Source organism: Acanthopagrus latus, chromosome 22 (genome assembly GCF_904848185.1).
Source record: "Acanthopagrus latus isolate v.2019 chromosome 22, fAcaLat1.1, whole genome shotgun sequence".
Taxonomy (NCBI): domain Eukaryota; kingdom Metazoa; phylum Chordata; class Actinopteri; order Spariformes; family Sparidae; genus Acanthopagrus; species Acanthopagrus latus.
Genome location: NC_051060.1, coordinates 7,928,380 through 7,948,130, shown reverse-complemented (window position 1 = coordinate 7,948,130; position 19,751 = coordinate 7,928,380). Strand labels below are relative to the sequence as shown.

At 38.8% G+C, this 19,751-nt stretch overlaps 1 protein-coding gene across 2 annotated transcripts in view; it reads left to right on the top strand.

Moving 5' to 3' along the window:
- man1a1 (mannosidase, alpha, class 1A, member 1) overlaps positions 1 to 19,751 on the top strand; it is a 150,747-nt gene that overhangs the window by 62,979 nt on the left and 68,017 nt on the right. For both annotated transcript variants that reach the window (XM_037086112.1, XM_037086113.1), the window contains exon 4: positions 10,843 to 10,923. In XM_037086112.1, the coding sequence (XP_036942007.1) occupies positions 10,843 to 10,923 (81 nt within the window). The remainder of the gene's footprint in view (positions 1 to 10,842; positions 10,924 to 19,751) is intronic.

Sequence of the window (19,751 nt, the reverse complement as noted above, 5' to 3'; positions counted from 1 at the left end):
TAATGTATAACACTCAATACTGAATTAACAGGAAGGCACAAATTATTTAGAGGTTGCATTAACTCTTTCACAAAGTGTATAAAGTGGGTCTGACCTCAGCAACTTACAAAATAGGGCAATTTTTCAAGGGAATCTGGGACCACGTTTGTCAATGGTTCAAATGGCTGCTAAATGTTGGCACCCAAGACACACCTTAGATGTGGAAGACAACAGGCATGTGCAGAGGTGCTGCAACAAACTTAGACATTTTAGGAAAGAACATGAGGTATTCCATTTGATGCCGAATTTACAAGAAGGCACAATGATTTAACATTTTCAGCAGCTGTTTTGGAAGGTTTCTTAACTATCTTCTCAGTCTACTGTTGTCACTTTGTTAAGGGGGTCTGCAGATATTGCGGTTACTATTTAAATACTTACAGTGTGTTCACAGACATCTGCTGACATTGGCAAGTTAAGAGAGCCAAAACACACAATTCGCATTACAGTGAACCACATGGAACATGGTGTGTGTGTAATCCTTTTTGCCTGTTGTTATTCCTAAAAGAATGTGATTACATTCAGCCCAGACCACCTCTAAATGTGGTCCAAGTGATTGGATCTTAAATAGCTCTTGGGGGCATTCACACATGTACTTCAGATCATTTAGAAAGGATGGTAATACCTGGTCTGAACAGGGCCTACAACAATGACCGATAAGAACACTATGACTGACATCTCAATAAGTGAAAGTCAACTCAATTGTTTATAGTTAATCATGTGGGTATGATCATCCTCCAAATAGGAGGTGCAAGCGATGCTGGTCACATCTTTGATCTCTTTCCTTCCCACCAGCATCTGAATGTAACATGTAATCTAGATCGCCACCTGTGCTACTGAGCTTCATCCAAATCCATAACATTTTAAAATATGTTGCTGCCAGATGCACAGGACGGAAAACATAATCTGCTTCTAACTTGCATGTAGTTTGAGGAAGGAAAACATCACTTGTCAGAAAACTGTTGGATGCAAGAGAAGCAGGGTGGGATGTTTGCTGTTGATATTAAATGATGCAAGTATTACAAGAGGAGGTAGTGTTTACTAGATCCTGTTAGAGTAAACCAATCGGGCGCCGCATAGCTCAGTCGGTAGCGTGCGCGACCCATGTGCCGAGGCTCTGCAGCGGACCCGGGTTCGACTCCCGACTCGGGTCCCTTTGCTGCGTGTCACTCCCCGTCTCTTACCCTGTTTCCTGTCTACCTCTCCAGCTGTTCTATCAATAAAGCCAGAAAAGGCCAAAAAAATACTTAAAAAAAAAAAAAAAAAAAAAAGTAAACCAATGACAAATCTGTCTTCAGTATCCATCATTTGTTGACTGCCGTCTGCTATGTGGTGAGGCTCAGTCAAAGTATCCTGCTATCACTGTGAACAATATTAGGACTGTTTAGTTCCAGTTTTAACATTGAGAAACTTGAGTTTTTTTTTTTTTAGAAAGCTTCTCGCCAAGGTTAAACACAGGACTCCCAAGGCCCGTAAAAGTTTTATTTCAAGCTCCTGAAATAAAGCAAAATGCATAATTACATGGGTCGCTTGGTGTGATTTCTCAGAGAAAGCCTGAAAGTCATGTTGGCTGTTTTATTTGGACCTTTATTGGCTGTGATTCAGGTGAACACTGTCTTTATGTGCATGATCTAATGTGTGAAGCAGTGTTAAAGCAAAGTTTATACAGAGACGTGGCAAGACAAACGAGTAGATGTCTTACTGCATCTCACCAAATGTAGGTCACTGTAAGGGAGCTGTAATACAGATGATGAGTTATTGGTTTCTTTCACAATGATATTAGAGAGTGTATATATATATGTATACTGTGTGTGTGCGCGTTCATGTTGTTTATAGTCAGGATGGAAAAAGGCCTTGATGTTGCTGCACTTAGCCATCTGCCTAGCTGAGTCATTTAGAAAATAGAATATATTTAAATTGTATCTTTAGTCCAGAGACCCAAAGTTAATAAGCTAATTGTTTTTTATTCAGAGACGCTAACTTGTGCTCATCAAGCATTATGAAGACATGATGATGAGTTTAATCATGTTGTCAAATGGTAAACATAATTGCTTAATATTGCTGGGTGTTTCAATATTTTATATAGTAAGTCTATTCCTAATAGCATGATATAAAACTAGATGTCCTTTACAGTTATACAGTTAGGGCTGCACGACTTGTAAAAGATCCGGTTGCAGTTTTCTAACAGATGATGCCATTGTGATGTGATTCACGATCATTGGGAACGATCCTTTTTGCATCCTCAGCGTCATTTCATTGTAAAAACTGTCAAAATCGTGATGATGTCTAGACTGTGTCCATAACAAACCTCTGTAGCACTGCAGCACTTCATTATAGTGCTGTATTGTAACACATTTTTACCTTTATCAAAAAAGTTGCAGCTTCTTGCAATGTGGGTATTGCTGGGCTGTGCTGGCAATAGATCACAGCGCAGTTAGTGTGTCATCAAAGGTGTCGAATCTTTCTGTCTGACATATTTTGATTAAAAGACTTTCTGTCAGTGTGACTCTTCTGAATATCCTGAAAACATAAAAAAAAAATGCAAAACTTTAAATCAGAATCAATTTGATGAGTGAGATGTTACACATGACCACGGGAGTTGAACAAATGTGTGTGTAGACAGGAAATGAGTGTATTGAGTCTGATTCCTCTTCCACAATGTCATCAATAAAACCCCGAGGCAAAGAGCCAAAAATGCATCCAATCCATACACAAGTCCATTACTGTATACTTCTTAGTGCGAACAAACACAAGTACACACACACACGCACACATCCTCAAACACTGCTGGATGGACAAGGTGGAGGATGTGATTAATAGCAGTTTGCTGCCTTTCTTCCTTCCTCGTGTTTCATTATTTGTTGATTTTTTTCTACATTGCTACTAAGGATAAAGCTTCATTGTCTGTGTGTGTTTGTGTGTGTCCAATGCAAATAATAATAACATGGTCTGTTCAAGAACTTGTATGAGTTGCTGAACCTTTACATACATGCAAAACAAATGGAGAGATAATTGGGTTGTTACATCTGACGATGAAGCAATGAATCCCTCTCTCTGTCTGGATCTTATTTTCATATCTCGTGAACCATTCATCCAATCGTCTTCACACTTGACAGGTTTTTTACTGAGCACCCAAGGACTATCCTCTCCCTCTTGTGATGTTGTGGGAAAGCAGACATAACCAAAATACAGTTTAGCGAAGTGCAAAAACTTGCTTTGGTAATGCACTACAGCGGGAAAAACAAATGCAGAACGTCAAACAAGTTTGGAATTTGTTTTGTTCTCTTTAGCAAGAACTGAAAGTGAGATTTTCAGTTTTTTCAACATTAGTATGCTAGCTGACATTAGCCTCAAAGGCTGAAAACCATTATATGGCATAATCATCAGCTGGCTAGGAAAGTACCATTTTATTCATCCATATTTTCAATTGTAAATATAAAACAGCAGCTTTGATGATCTTGTAAGCAGTTCAGGAGGCTTAAGATAGGATCTGTAAACCCCTCGCATTACTAGATGAACAGCATGATTTGAACGCAGTAGTTTAAGTTAATTGAAAGGTGCAAAAAAGCTGTTGGGATCTTCATGTTTAGCCCAATTGAGGAGTGTTGATTCACATTTAATTTAAGTGCTGCTGACAAAACCTTTTCATTTATTAATAGCAGTATTGATCTTTTAATGAAAAAAATTCTTGCACTTGGGTTTAAAATCTAAAAAAAAGAAAGGAAAAAAAGTCCTCAGAAAATGTGCGGGAACAGAAAAGGCAATAAAAGGCTTTATAGATTTTGTAGAAAAGTATATTTTTCAGTGCTCGTTTCTGAAAACCTGCTGTGCGTTTGCTGATGAGCTTAATAACATAGGAACGTGTAGATATGTCTGTGAGTAAAAACACACACTTTGCCCCTTTTCCTTTCATGTCTGCCTTTATTGTAGAACCAGCCTCATTAAAGTATCCCTTTTAGGAGCTGCTCATTAAGGAGAAACGGAAATAAGAGTATCGTTGTCTTTTCTCCATTAAAGTTGTGACTGCAAACATGGCCATCTTTACGGATATCAGTTTAGGAATCTCGGGACCAAAGACCAAGGATTATATCTGCTTTACATGATAGAACATCAAGTACCGTAGACAAGTACGCCCTCAGATTAGCTTTAATCCTCTTCACTGTTCTGTATCCAAAATTGTTGATGTTCAGTGTTGCAGCTCAATCACTTGCAGAGGTTTTCTACACCTGAATTTCCACTGCAAATGCAATCCTCTGTGCATAATCCTGCCTTATTTGCAGTATTTTCCAGCAGTCTTCCTGTCACTCAAACAGCATTGTCTCAGCAGGAGGTTGTTGTTTTCTGATCTGCCGCACTAGCATAATACTGAGATGTAAAGCTACCTTGATACTCAGTGCTTTCTGCATGCGCTTTGAAATAAGTGCTTTTTAATGGGAAAGCAGTTGTGAAACCATCATGGAAATGATGTTGTCTGAAAGATCACATACAGCACGACAGCATGAGATATGACATGAAATCACGTAACAGGGACCCCTGTTATACTTGAATACAGTAAAACCAAGGGCTCCTGACTAACTTTTCACAGTGGTTGCTCTCAGGGTTGCAAATCTTTGTATTTTGTTACTTGGGTGTCAATTGATTTAATTGAAAAGGGGCATTATGTTGCATCTTTTGCTTCAGTTAATTGTGGGCTGAGTCATGAGTAGGATTCCTTAGTCTACTGACATACAAATCGAAAGTAAAATAAATGATCTGCAGCCTTTTTATTTTAATAAGTTACACCCACCCCTGTTGCAGCTAACTTTTTCATTGAGGTGTATGAAGGTGTAATTGTACATTTAATTTAAATTTCTTAACACTTTGTGTTTTTTATTCATTTAAGTCAAAGCACAGGTTAAGATAATTTGCAATGACCCAAATAGTTTTGAAAAATAAACACAATTTTAGGTGCACCTTTTGTATTTCATGTGAATGGGTGGGATCAGCATTCACTCCCAGGTCAAATGTCTCTGCAGCAGTCAGGGTCAGCTTCGATGGATGGAAACGCAGCACACGCAGCACGCGCAGCACGCGCAGCACATGCTAATGTGTTAAAATTTGTGTTAAAATTACAGCTGCGGTCTTGTTGATACTTTTCCATCCATTTCTGTTCAAGTAGAGCTCAAACATCGTTCAGTGCCTGCTTAGTTCGAGAACAGATGCTGAAGTGAAAGATATTTAAAAAGTAACGTTGTTAGCGGCTTCCGTGCCTCATCTGCCTGATTGATACTGCACATGTGCAGCTCTCAACAGAGATGAGAAAGATGCGAGATGTCTGACTCCATAGCAACTTCACTTATCAGCTCTGGAAGAATGTCTCATTCAAAATATTATTGATGATGCATTTAATGTCATCTGTATGTAGTCTGATGAGGTATATGCTATTGTGATATGAATCACAATTAGTCATAATTACTTTTTTGCATCACAATGCTCATTTCCACTGAAACAACTTAAAACGTGATGATGTGACAGTTGTTGAGGTCTGTACTCAACAAACATGTTTCCTTTCCTCTGGATAGCGTGATCTGTAAGCCAAGACATCTCTGCAGCACTACAGTTTTTCATTATAATGCTGTATTGTCATCCATTTTATGTTTGATACAATTGCAGCTTTTCCGATTTGCACATTAAGGTTATGACAATATTTTGATTAACTTCACAGCCCCGGTTTCCAGATAAATCCAGACATAGAAAGGGAGAAAAGTTATTCAAAGAGACAAAGGTTTGTTAAACAAATAAAGGCGACTGTTTGAGACTTATGAATACAGAAGTAATGACAGTAGCCAGGAGTGTTTGTCGCCAAGAAATAATGAGAAAAGGAAGGAGTTGAAATATAATTGATGTCTTTATGCACCATGTCTACAGCAATACAACTGTCCCTGAGAGAAGTACAAAGGTTCAGCGGGATGGACTTGTCAGCACACTAACACACAATAAACTGACAGCAGTGGCCAGCGGAGGAAACGATTCTGTCATATTTCTGTGCTCCTTGTAACTGCTGTGTAAACTGTTTTGCTCAGGAACTGTGGGGCATCGACTAATGGTTCATACCCTCTCCATGCACCAATAGCTGCTGGCTAAGGAGTAAATTGTGCAACCATTATGGCACAAAAATATGATGTAGTGGGAGGTTTTTACTAGGTTTTACTGAATTTAATTTAATAGATCTGGCTCTTGTGAACTCAGCCAATGCCACACGAGCCAGGGGAAATTTAATCGGCTGTATTCAGCGTGTAATGTTTGCTTAAATGATTTTTCTTGTTCTGTAGCAGCAATAAGTTTTCCTCCATACTTAAACAATTACTGGAGATTGCACCAGTCCATTTCATCTTTAGGAGTGTGAATCTCTCTGACAGTTGGATAATATGCATCTAGATACAAGGTCCATGATCCGATGCAAATGCATTAAGATACAGTGCACTGTGATCTGAAGCCAGACTGATACAGTTTGATTCAGCCATTCAGAACTGATGTTGCTCTCACTGATAGTGGAATTGTAACATCATTTTTTCACATTGCGTTTCAAAATAGGAAATTTGTCTTCTACCATACGAACAGTCGTAGAAATGATGTCATTATCGATTAATCTGCTGATGAGGGATGCAAATTTTAAGTGATTTCTTTGGACAGTAAGCTTCTATAACAATTGATTATCAGTTAATTATCAATAATATATGAAATAAGTTGGATATTTATATAGAAAATCTGTTTTAACAACTGATATGATCTATGTCCAATGCAAACAGAGTTGGCTAAAGTTAAAAGAATGGAGAAAGTAAACCCCAAGTTACTTGAATGATTGACTCAAACTAACACAAGGGACCTAATTTTAATCGCGGGGCTCCAACCCAGATGGAGGCTAATAAATGGCTTAAATGTTATAGAAGTTTGAATAGAATGTGTTTTTGTATTATTTAATAGACAAAATCCTCGTATAATGAATGCATTCTGCATGTAAGGGAAACACATGATTGTTGTAGGTGTAAAATCATGGCCGAATGGTGACTATAGGTTTGACACAGTGCAAGCACTAAGTATCCTTCAGCTCCATCATTAACTGCCTCTGATTTGACTGTTTACCCCATGTTGTGAGCAAAATTACTGCGCTTGTTACATTCATTAGACCCCAGTTGCTAGCTTTCATTAAATGGTGCTAGCAGCTAGATAGGTAAAGTTGACAGGGCCGTCTGAAGCCCCCTCAGACCTACTGTCCACACTCCAAGGCAAAACACTACGCTACGTAAACCACCGGGGTGAAGTTAGCTTTAGGTTGGATATTCGGCGGATATTCACTCGGGTCCAGCCGCAATGCATGAGGTTCTCCCGGTTTTAGCAGCAGGAGGGCGGTTAGCTCACCTCGCAGAGCCTCGTGCTGAAACGCTGGAAACTGATTTAGGGACCGTCATTAAATTACTTAGCATAAACATATTAGTACAAAATTCTTGCACTTAATCAATATCTTCCATGACATGTGGCCCAGTGACTCCAAACCAGCAGCAGATTGTATTACTAAACTGGACAAATAAGACACAGCTCTTTCTATTGTGTTTTAGTGCTTACTCTATTCTATATGAATATTAATATGCAGAATATAAGATTTTTTTGTCAAAAGCATCCACATCATGTGGCCCACTGACTCCAAACCAGTAGCATATAAGCAGAGGTATAGGTAAAAATGAATTGGATTCAACAAATACATTTCTGCATTGTGCCACTTCATTATTATTTTTTTAGTGCTAATGATAAATGTCAAAGAAAATTAAGATGAAAGTTAACTCAAATTATGAACTTTGTTTCTGCCCAGTTCAAGGCACATTTGTACAATGAACTGGTCTCTTGTAAGAATGAGACTCAATTTGTAAGTCTCAATCTGTCAAATTTTTTTTTTAAAAAAATCTCACCAGTAGTCACCATTTAAAGGGTTATTTTTTCAAAATTTTCTTCCTGGGGGGATGCCCCTAGACCCCCCTAGTGTTGCTCGGTTACTGACTCTGCTGCTACAAAAAAATCAAGGGGAATCATTGCATTATCTCATACCAGTATGCCAGTAGTGATATATTTGATAAGCAAATATTTCTCTTTGATTGTCGGTACATACATTTATAGTTTAGATTCAATTCTTATCAACAATTAATGATTAAAATCACTACTGCCAATTACGTTTATGATTAATCAATTAATAGTTCAGTCTTTAAAAGGTTAAAACAACCTGTACAAAAATGTTTGTAAGAAGTTCAAAGTGACGTCTTCAAATTGCCTTCTTTGTTCAACCAACAGTCCAAAATGCAGACATTGCATTTATGGGACTCTTTTTCTGGCACAAACATTTTTGATGAAGGAGAGAGTGACTTCAGTCTCTCTCTGCTATTTTTATTGCAGTGACTGGAACAGTGTTTTTTGCCTGCATCACAAAACCAGAGAAAATGTGACAGTAGCTCCAACACCTCCCTCAGTGTCCCACTGCTGGAGCCCAGGCAGGTCACAGCCATTTATTTCTACAAGCAGCTAAGCAGCACTTTTAAATCTATTTAAAGAGAAAGAGCAAGAGTACAGGGTTTATAGCACTCCCGAGACATCCTCTGTCACAACTCAAATAGTCTGAAACAAAACTGAAGATCACAAGCCATAAAGAGTAAGGAAACTCAACATTTCCTGTCATCAGAACAATATAGGTAGATGCTTGTTGCTGTTTTTAGCGCAAAGAGCAACAACACACTTTGTCCGGTGACGCAACATGATCATAAGATACACTTTGATCTACAGAGGCCTACTCAGGTCATTATCTCATCGTCTCATCTCGCTGTAGTGCTTAATTAGTTCTCTGTGAGAAAAAGGCCATGCTCAGTCAGATTTGTGTAATGACTTTACTGTTACAACATCAGAAGACTTGGACCCTCTTCAGCCTTCAACTTTGTCAGGACCTTGTGCAGGAGAGAGATAATGTCACACAACTGCTGACTCAGAGGGTCATTGTCCAACACTTGAAGTAGTGACAGCTGCTCAAGGAACCCACAAACACTGCAGGAAAACTGCAGGGAATGTTTGCTCGAAAGTTCCATATTCAGAACAAGCAAAAACTACTACTTGTTCATTCCAGTATATTGCACTATTTTCTCTCTTCTAGCCCATTCAAACTGCTCTGCTAATAGACAGTAAGCAGTAGGAAGATATGATATTGTCCTTTTTCATTTCAGTCGCCTGTGTGTTGTGGAGGAAACGGTTCGGTTTTAATTAGGATGAATTAGCTAGACAATCTAACTACTCAATCAGTCATTCAGTCTTGGGGAAAAATGACGGGACAAATTCTGGCTGGCATATAATTTGTTTTTCCACAGGACAGAGTCTATTGTCCTATCTCTGGGTGACAGCAGTGACTTATGAGAGCTGTCAGTCAAGCACAAAAACTTCCTCTAACTCAAGAATCTGTTCACAAAGACGCGAAGAGACGGAGCGAGACAGTGAAATGAGGCTTCATTGTTCTGCTGCTGAGACAAATGGCTTTACAAACTTGCAATTTTTGTTATTATTTGTCCCATTTCCTCAAAATGGTCTAGAAATAGAGGCATTGTATTTTTAGATGGAGCGCACTTTATCACTGCCGTTTAAGGAAATGTGTGGTATTAAGGCATTCTTTTTTTAAAGTTTGGAGGCGATTTAAAGCCCTTCACTGCTCGTTGACAGATTGTGCCCAACAAGGGACCCTGTATTTTAGCAGCAGATGTTTTGAAAAACTTAAAAACAAACACCTGAAATGAATAAACATTTTGCACATACCTCAGGGAATATCTTTCAGTATCTACAGTTTTGCTCGCAGTTCTTTGTGGCTGTGTAAGGCACAGCGGTACTTTGAGCAAAATGCTGACATCATCAGCATGCTAAAGTTAAGCAAATGCAATGTTTACCGTGTTCACCATCAACAACAATATCCACCTCATTCCTAGTCCTCATGTTACCTTGCATGAATTATGAACGTGAGATCTGATGCATCTGGTCATTTAACCCAAACTGGTAACAGGACCCTAATTCTATCATTACAAATCCAGGTCAGCAACTTTGTTGAGTGAATACTGCTAACACTTAAAGACAGTTATTGTGGTGCTGTTAGTTAGCCTAACTCTGCCAAGGACCTCAAGTGTATTCCATAATCATTTCCCCATTAACCGCCCCCCCCATGAGCTCCCCAGGAAACCCTTGAATAGGTTTTTTTTTTTTTTAAATATTAGCATGATAATGAAAAATGAAATTAAAAGCTTAAATCTTAATTTTTCAACTTGTAAAACATGCTGTGTTTCTCTTTAAAGTGCTTAAAACTACTTTGAATTTTAACTTTGTAGTTTCTGAGTTGACGTTTTTCTCCCGATAGTTCTGACAGCACATGAATGCATGGGACATGCTTTGAAAATGGTTGAATTTGACAATGGAAAAAGTTTCGGGGCAACCCAGTTATTAGTTTTTGGCCAAGTATCAGACAAATTAATGATGATTAGTGATGGACTGACAGACATTACCATCCCTTTATCTCATGTGGCTTAAAATACAGATTCATTTGTTACTCGTTTGTGTTGTTACAATACTCGAAACACCTACAATGCTGGATAATTCTTGTGCTCATGCAGCGCACGTGTCCACTGCTGAGAAAACACTATAAATAGGTGCACAATGCTCTCATCGAGGGCATTGCTAAAATGGTGTGAGAGTAGCCACTTCAAACTCCTAACTATCCATTCACTCTCCCCATTTTTCTTTTCCTTGTCTCTGTTGCAGAATGCAGAGGTGTCTGTGTTCGAGGTGAACATCCGGTTTGTTGGAGGTCTGCTGTCCGCCTACTACCTGTCTGGGAAAGAGGTGAGGAATAACCCGAAGCTTCTTGTCGTGTTTTCTAATGCCATTTCTGCAGTGGAGGAGAGCTTGAAGAGGGATTGGTCGATCTTTGCAACAGGTGGTAGAGGAAAGATGATGTATGGTGGAGACTGAGTGAGGGAATATGTGTTTTTATATCTTAGAAGTCTTGAGTAATATGTCCTCTAATCCATTAGTGAATGCCAAGGTAAGTTCTCTTTCTAAGTATGGGTGCTCTGTTATTGTATTTGGTTGTCATATGCTTTTGTGTAAATATCAAACATACCGTGGATTAGTAGAAGATGGTCTGAAATATTGTTCTTGTTTTATGTGCAGGTTGTGCACAGGTTAGGCTCCATATGAAACTCAGACGACAGTATCGTTTCTTTTGTTTTGAAGGTGTTAGAAAGAACATAAGCTCACCTAAGGTTGCCTGCAAGGTGCCTCGGATATAGAAAACTGACATTTTTTTGCTGTTGAATTTGAAAAGAGTTACATTTTTCGAGGTGAAAGGGAAAAGAAAGGTGGCCTTCCATCAGCCTAGGGAGGCAGAATATGTTCTGAAGTGTCTGAATGCTGACAAATTATTGCTCCAGCCAGTCTTTATTCAGAAATATGAGAGGAGAGAGATTCCACCAGGCTCCTCATTTTACTCTTAGCGCCAGTCCTGCTGTGTGAATCTGCTTAGTGACAAGAGGCTGTGAAAATGACATCAGGGGTGTATTACACTCAGATCATGTTCTACTCCAGCAATGCAGGGATTTTGTGTTGAACTCACTTTTTTCTCAATACCTTCTCTTCTTTCTCTCTCTAATTACACACTTCAGTCTCTTAATGAATGATAAGGCTTCCTTCAAAGAATGGATAACTCTGCACATCACCTGCAGAAAGGCTTTTAAACCCCCCCAAAAAACCTAATACCTGCAAAGGATATTTTTTAAAAGCTGTAAAAGCCTCACAGTTTCTGTTTCTAGACTGATGTCACAAGAGAGATTTCTCTTTGAGCGATCATGTTCTTCATATCTACCTTCATCTGGACTTTAAAACACATACATACATTCTATTTATGTAGCTTTTTTTGTACACATTTAGGATTAGATATGATTTTTTAAAGTAAAAGATGTGTTGGGAGAGGCCAAGAAGCAATCCGGCTATCCAATATCCTGTCTGCAAGCAAATTAAAGCTGTGAGGCTAAGTGCTTCTTGATAAGCAGCGAGAGCAAGTTCAGGCAGGAGTCAGACTTGGAGTTCTGGGTTAGTGTAGCCTTCTTCCAAGCACAATGAGAATTTCACTTCAGCACTGTAGCATAATAATAAAATCAAGAGGAACTTTGTCTTTTTTGTCAAGTACTGGCTGTTCAGGCTATGGTTTGAAATAAGCAATATTGACAGAAATATAAACAATAATTCAAAAAGACGTACTTATCTTTAATGTTTTAAAGGACAATACTGATCTTCACTGACATATAAGGTCATGAAAAAAGATGCTCCTGTAGCTCCCAGATCATATGAACTGATAATCCTCTCAACAAGTGTGACACCAGTGGAGGTAAACTGCGGCAACTCATCATTTCTCAGCAGTCAGTCTGAGCTCCATTTATTTTTTTATGAGAGTCAATCAGTTCAAGAGTCATGTATTTCATCAAAGCCTTGAGGGGTCCCTCTCCTTCAGCTGTCGGTCAGGGTCCCCTGAAGGATGGAGGCGGCAGATGGATGGCTGATGTGTGGCCATGGAGGAAGGCTGTTAATGGAGAAGATGACTGAATGTTGCTGGTAGTGTCCCACTGAAGGACTGCTGATGAAGAGCTGGTTGGGTGGATGCTGAAGGGGTTGTTGGGGGAAAAAGAATAAACGATCACCTGTTACCAATGAACCTGTTTACCTGTGGAATGTTCCATACAGTTGTTTTATGATCATTTTACAAATCTCTGAACTTAAGCTTATTCCCAGGAAAATTCCATATGTCCATAATTTTAAAGTTTTGAATACATTTAAACACACTAAATACCACTGCAGGTGTCTATGTTATGATTTATTTATTGATGTTATTTTGTCTTGTTTGCACGCTTGGTCAAAGCAGTGAAATGAGATTACTCTAACAACCACGACTGTTGAGCAAATGAGACTGTCAAGAATGTACGCATGGATGATAATTAATTTAGTTTATTCATTTATTTACTTGCATTCTGAGCTGTCACATCATATATTTTGGTCTTTTTTTTAATAAAAAGAGCACTCCAGTTTTCCACTTTTACAATCCACATTTCCACCTGTAAAACCAGTGCTATTAGCAACACACTTCTCATAAAAGCTCTTGCAGATAAGTGGAGTTGTACTGCCGGTGCATTTTGTGGGTCTGTTATTTTTATAACAAATGGACTAATTGAACACTGGTAAGGCATTATGTAACTCCCCATTTGGAGTATCTATTAGATGAGACTGTACCTGACCTCCTGAGTAGATGTTCGGCCCTCAAACACAGAGACCACTGAGCAGAGGGAGAGAGAGAGAGAGAGCGAGGCTGTCGGCTCAATAAAGAGAGAAACACAAAAGATTGGACACTGACCTTAGAAACCACTGAGCCCCTTGACTCCTTCTGCATTCTGTCGTCTTGCTGTCTGAATTAGAAAATGGATTCACTGGAGATACAACACTTTGCTAACACGAAGCCCACTCAATATACTCCTTAATGAAAAACTGAAAACTGATTTTAGTTTTCTTTCTTTCCGTGACACATGATACCTCCTTGGATAACATAATAGTTTGTGCCCTAACATCTACTGACAAAACATAACTTTTGACTTTTCTGTGCTGTGACATATAAATCCCATACATGGAATTGATGGAATATTATTGAAATAAGTTGTAGAGACATCAGCACAACCAAAGGAGACATTTCCATTAACAATGTCTCATTTTGAGAAAGCATGCAATTAATAATTATTTTCATTGTCAATTCATTTGTTGAATATTTTCATAATTATTCCATTATTTGGTGAATACAATTTTGTTTAGTGGTGCCCAAAGCCCAAAGTTATTCAGTATACTGTTGAGGAGGCTTAAAGTAACCTGAAAAAATTCACATTTAAGAAGCAATCAATCAGGCAATCACTTTTTTTTATTTTAAATGTATTCAAACCTGTTAATCAATTATTGGCACTGACAATAACAAGTGCTGCCAGTGCTGAGGTATCGAGTAGAGCACAACAGATGCATTAGTTAGCTGACTAATGGCTGATGATGGCCTATTAAAGATATATCGGTATAGGCTTAAATGTTGCCTGTAGGGGTTTTGAGGAAACTTTAAGTGTGCTTGAAAGACACTTCAAAAGGCATTTGGAAACATTATAAAAATGTTAAAATGTCTTTACTTGTTGTTAAATTGCATTCAAGTCGAAGTTGAAGCACCAAAGGGAAGTGTGAATTTTGATGTCATTTCAAATGTTTATTTAAAGTGCAACCCATAGCAATTTAGTTGTTAGTTTGTATATAAGCTCTGAAAGGAGCTTAACTGTCATTTAAAGAGCATGTTAAGAAAGCAGTTTAAATGTCAGCTGAAGTGTCAAAGCTGTTGAAATTAATGGATTTTAAGTGTGCTGTAAATAACTTTCAAGGTGTCGGGCTGTGTAGCTGGTTTGTACCACCTTCACTTTAATTGCTATTTCAGCAGCCTTCAACATTTACTGAACAACTGACAGTTTAACTGCTTTCAAATAAATTGCCTCTATCACTTCTACTTAGTATTTTAAATGAAACTTTTCAACTAAGATCTCACATTCTGAAAAACCCGTCTTAATTTGATTCAACTTCCACCTGATCAAGTCATTTTTTGTTGGACGACAGAGGTCGAGGTCCATCACCAAACCATTTTTGATGTCGTAGCCTTAGCTGAACAGGATTTTGTAGTTTTACCTACCGAAAGAGTCAAAGCATGGTGAGAGGAGTTTGAAACAGACAGAAGGAGCAGGTGAAGGAGTGGAGTCACTCTGTCTCTCCCTGTTGGTCCTAGTCTGGCTCCAACTCAAAGAAACGTGGGCCTTTGATGAAAATTTGATCAGTAAAAGTACAGCTGGTCCTGGCTGTATGCACCCCACTGGCAGGCTTTTAACGTTCCCGCCTGCATACAGATCACAGCGTGTAGCCTCATCCTTGGTAGAAAGGGAAGTAGGGGAGGACAGTAGGAAGGAAGTAAACAATGTATGGAGTGCTGAACAAAGTAAAAGGCTTCCGGTCCCCTTGCTAATCAAAGCTGAGTGCTTCAAGGATGGAAGGACTCAGGAAGGACAGACAGCAGCAAGAATGAAAGAAAGAAAAGCCAAATAGGGAGAAAATGAAAGAAGGAAACCGTGCGTGAAGCAAGATATTGTAGGGAAAATACAGGAAGACCTGAAAGAAGTACGAAAGAAAGCAATGACTGATGAAAGAAAGGAGTTCAAAAAAAGTGACTGAATATTGAAATGATAGATGGAAGAAAATGGAGACAATTCTGTTCTCCATGCTAACTGTAGACACTAATCTGTTCTGTTTTTCAGTCAGTATACCAGAAAATAACCAAACAGGAAGTTAAATGAAACTTGGATGAATAGTTGGATGTCAATCAGACTATGACATTAGACAGCTATGCCAATTAGGGTTGGCAAAATGTAGAAAACATTATTTTCAATTTAATTTTATAGTGTTTTGGGGGTTTTCTGAGGTGTTCTTGGAGCTCTTCAGTCATACGCAATACATTTTCCCAGCTATGAGCAGTTCCTGTACTTCCTTTTTGCATTGAATTTTTGGGGGAATAGTGCAAATCATAGTTAGGACGACCCCATCATCCATTGCCGAAAAAGAAAATGGAAGGGTAGGGGAATAAAAGGCAGGAAATGGAAACCAAAGAGGATTTGAGAATAAACAAAAGAGAGGAATTGGGGAAGGAACAAGCCAACAAATAAGGGAAGTTTCCCAACAAGGGTAGAAACCAAGACAGGAAGCAATACAAGCAGGGAAAGGAAGATACCTAGAAAGGAATGAATGAAGACATCATCAAAGGAATTGCTGAAGAAATAATTGTAAAACATTCGGATAAATAGACTGTTTGCTGCTGCAAAAGAAGAACACCTTGAGAATGGGAAGATAAATGTTTTAAGAGCAACAGATCAGAAATGTTACATGAGGTGATGTTGGCATTTTGATTGCAGAATACAGAAGTGATTGTATGTGGTGAATTTCCAATAACAAGTCTGACTTGCTTTTAAAATGTGTTGTTAGTCATTATAAGAGGATGTGTTCAACCTCTAAACCCTTGATTATAATGAACAACGGTGATGATGCTTTATTTTGATGACAGCTAATCCCAATCTCCTTTAGTTGTGTCTGATAAAAAGTAATCTGTTGATGGCGGGGATGAGTGCCCCAGTGGTCTCTCTCATCCTGTAGACAACTCAGATTAAAATGATTATCCTGTCACTGAAAAACCACAGCAGAGGCTTGATTCTCAGGTGTCTCATGGACAATAGATTGCTATTAAACCAGTTCATTTATTACGGAAGAAGACATGTCCATTTACTTAACAAGGCCAGTTCTGTCAGTGAGAGGGCAGATGTAATTGTAAGCTCAGTAAATGAGAAGAAATGGCATGAATAATAGAAGATTTTTACTTTCATGTGTTAGTACTCATTGATGTAAGGACTGTTACTGGTTGCAGCAATTATCCCCCCACAGCAAATTGCCTGTGAAGAAAGCAACTACTATATACACTGGATGAAATCAGAGGCAAAACCTACAGTCCTCTGTGTTCTGCTTCAGCCAAAGTAAATATGAAGCCTTAGCTGTCCGATTTCTCCCTAGACTTGTTGCTGTGGAGGAATACTTCCTGGTTGTGTGGGCTATGGGCTAAGAAACTTAACTTGATTGGACGTGACAAAACATCAGCAAGGCTCATGTATGCTCCCTTTATGTACAAAAATAGATAAATCCATTTCAAGCGCTATAACCATCACGGCCGCTTACTTCCATGCCTTCTTCATGTTGGCGTGGATATTAAGCAGCAAAACCACAGTCAATTACCATCCAATCTGTAATAACTGTTTGTCTCTGCTACAGCAGAGGTACTGCTCAGTGGATCCAGATCCATATTCCTAAGCTTTCAGAAAACATGAAGAAATACGGACAGAGAGCATGGACAAACGGCTCCATCTGTATCCAACATAGAGCATAAATGAGCCTTAATGTGACTGCAAGGACCAACCTATCCTGTTGAGCTATGTAAATCGGACTTAAAAGATTATGTAAGACAAAAGGGTAGTTATATCATGCAATGAGTAAAAAATCAAGAGAACTTTTGTTATGGCTTTGCTGCTTTTTAGCCAGGTAACGTTTGTATCAACCACAAGCTACATTCATGGCCAATCAATGACTGGCCACTCAATGCTGCATCAATTGATTGGGACTGGCGTTTGTCTGGAGAAACAGACAGCTACTTTTCTGGACGGTTGCACAGATCTCTGTTTGACTGATTTGGCTTGGCACAGTTTGGTTGTTCCATGGGTTTCTGTGGCATGAACAACAGAAATTAGCTGAACCTCAGGTTCTTGTTGCCAGGCCTTGATTAATTTCTTTTTTATTGTCAGTGATTGATCAGATGACACACGCCTGGCTCAGGACAGCACAGCATGACTCTGCCAATTCCTGCTAAATGATCAGCCTGCATTTAGATTGCTTTTCCCAAGTTGTTCACACATCCCGACATGCTCTGATCTGCAATCAGGCAAGCATTTATCTGTGAGTTTCATGCTCAGCCTTCATGATCAGATCATACAATTACAGATCCTGTTTCAAGTAGACTGTGAGTGGCTTATGATAGGGGTCCGAGAAGCTTTCCTAACTAATTTGGATTTCATGTTTTCAGGGTCCTGAAAAGACACTAGTGCTACTGCCTGTTGTGATTTGACTCCACCATAAAAACAGGTCAATAATTAATAAGTTTGTAATACATTTGTAAAAACACACTAATTCCAGATTATTGAGACTGAACAAATTGGGTATTCGTTAGCAATTTTCCTATGACAGTTTCTGAGGTCTAAACCTGGATCTGTCAACATTTGTTTTTATTCTAAAATTCTTGAACAGATCCATGGTCAATAGTTTGCATTCAATCAGTCATATGTGACACAAATGCAACATTAAACAGAACAAGAGATGCACCAAGATCGAGGCAGACAGTGTGACCTGACAGACAGGCAGACAGTTCTTGAAGTGAAGTTTGGAAACAACTTTGTGATGTGTTGCTCTGCCATATGGCTGATGGGGTGGTAGCTTGAACAGATGCTTTCTTATAAAATCTGATTATTTCGCTCCTTTACTTCATTTTCTCACAAGTTGTGCTGACAGCTTTGGGAAAATGTCATGAGAGTAAGGAACAGCCACATATGCCCTGTTATTATTCGTTAACCTTGGTCTAACAGCTTCCATCGGACTTACTAAACCTCTCTCTAATGACGAGAGAGTACTGGTGTGAGTAAAGGTTATAACTAAAGCAAGTAAATGTTTAGTGGCCTAACTAAGTGAAAAAAGTTGTGTGCTGTCAAAAGTTTGTGTTCACTCTGACCTCTTATGGCATTTATAAGCCAGTGTTTACTGTTAGCCCGGACTGAACAGATAATGACTAATTAGATTGAACTAAAATGGGCTTCCTCTAGTCTGGATCAGAGGGTAGCCCGTGGCTAAGAAACACAAGTGTGAAAGCCTTTATGTGACATTAAATCAGATATGGCCTGAGAGCTGGCCTCTTCAGTCCACCACTGATAATAACTCTGCTTCACCAACTCATGTGCCCACTTCTGGCTCTCCATGGAGGTGTAAACCAAATACCCATAACCAGCTCCCCTCCAGAACTACATAATGCTCCTGATAAGAGCATGACTAAACAAAAACTAAAACCTGCGTGCAGCTTTACCAAAGTGCCATTTTTGTATTACACAGAAAAGTGTCACACATGTTGTATTAAAGTAATATTGTGTCTGACATGTTTAAGTATATTTAATCCAGTAACTCAGTTACCTTAATTTGTCCTCAATTAATGTGTACCAGAGAAAAAAGAAGAGATGCTGTGCTGAGATCTACAAATAAGAGAAAGGAAGTATTTCAGAGGCATGCAGACAGAGGAGTCCATTCCAGACTTTAGCCAGAGGCACAAATAATAGAAAATACAGCCGAAAGAAAAGATGTAGAGGTACAGGGTGCGACAAAAGGTTGATGGTTGGCATGAGAAAATGGTTTTGCATTGAGGAAAGGAAGAATGAGTCAGTGAAACGAGGATCGAGTGGGACAGGAAGCTGCAGGGCAATAGCAGGATGGCTTGCTTTCTGTATCTAGTATCTGAGTATGGCAGGCAGAAAGATACTGAGGAAGCGCAATGGTCATAAAACATAGCCTTTGTAGCATTCATTTTAAGCACACTGATTATAACATTTGACTTTTTTAAGAAAGGTTTTTTTTAAGAAAGGTTCTATGCTAGGCACATTGGTGTAGGATTCAGACATCAGAGACGGTCAGAAAGAGGTGAGACGATAGATGATTAATTGTTGAGTCGATAGAAAGGATATTAATCACTGGTTATTGGTTTTTTTTTAAGCATGTCAAATGTTTGCTGGTGTCAGCTTCTTAAATGTGTGGATTTGCTTTTATGTATATATCATGAGAGTAGGCGCATTATACCAATTTCAAGCTATGCCATCGTATGAGAGCTGGAAATTTCATATCCTGGAAATGTGTCTATATACAATACTTAAATGTGTGGCATCAGTGTTAATCAAAAGTATATATTCCAAATGTTTATCAGGTTTTGTTGT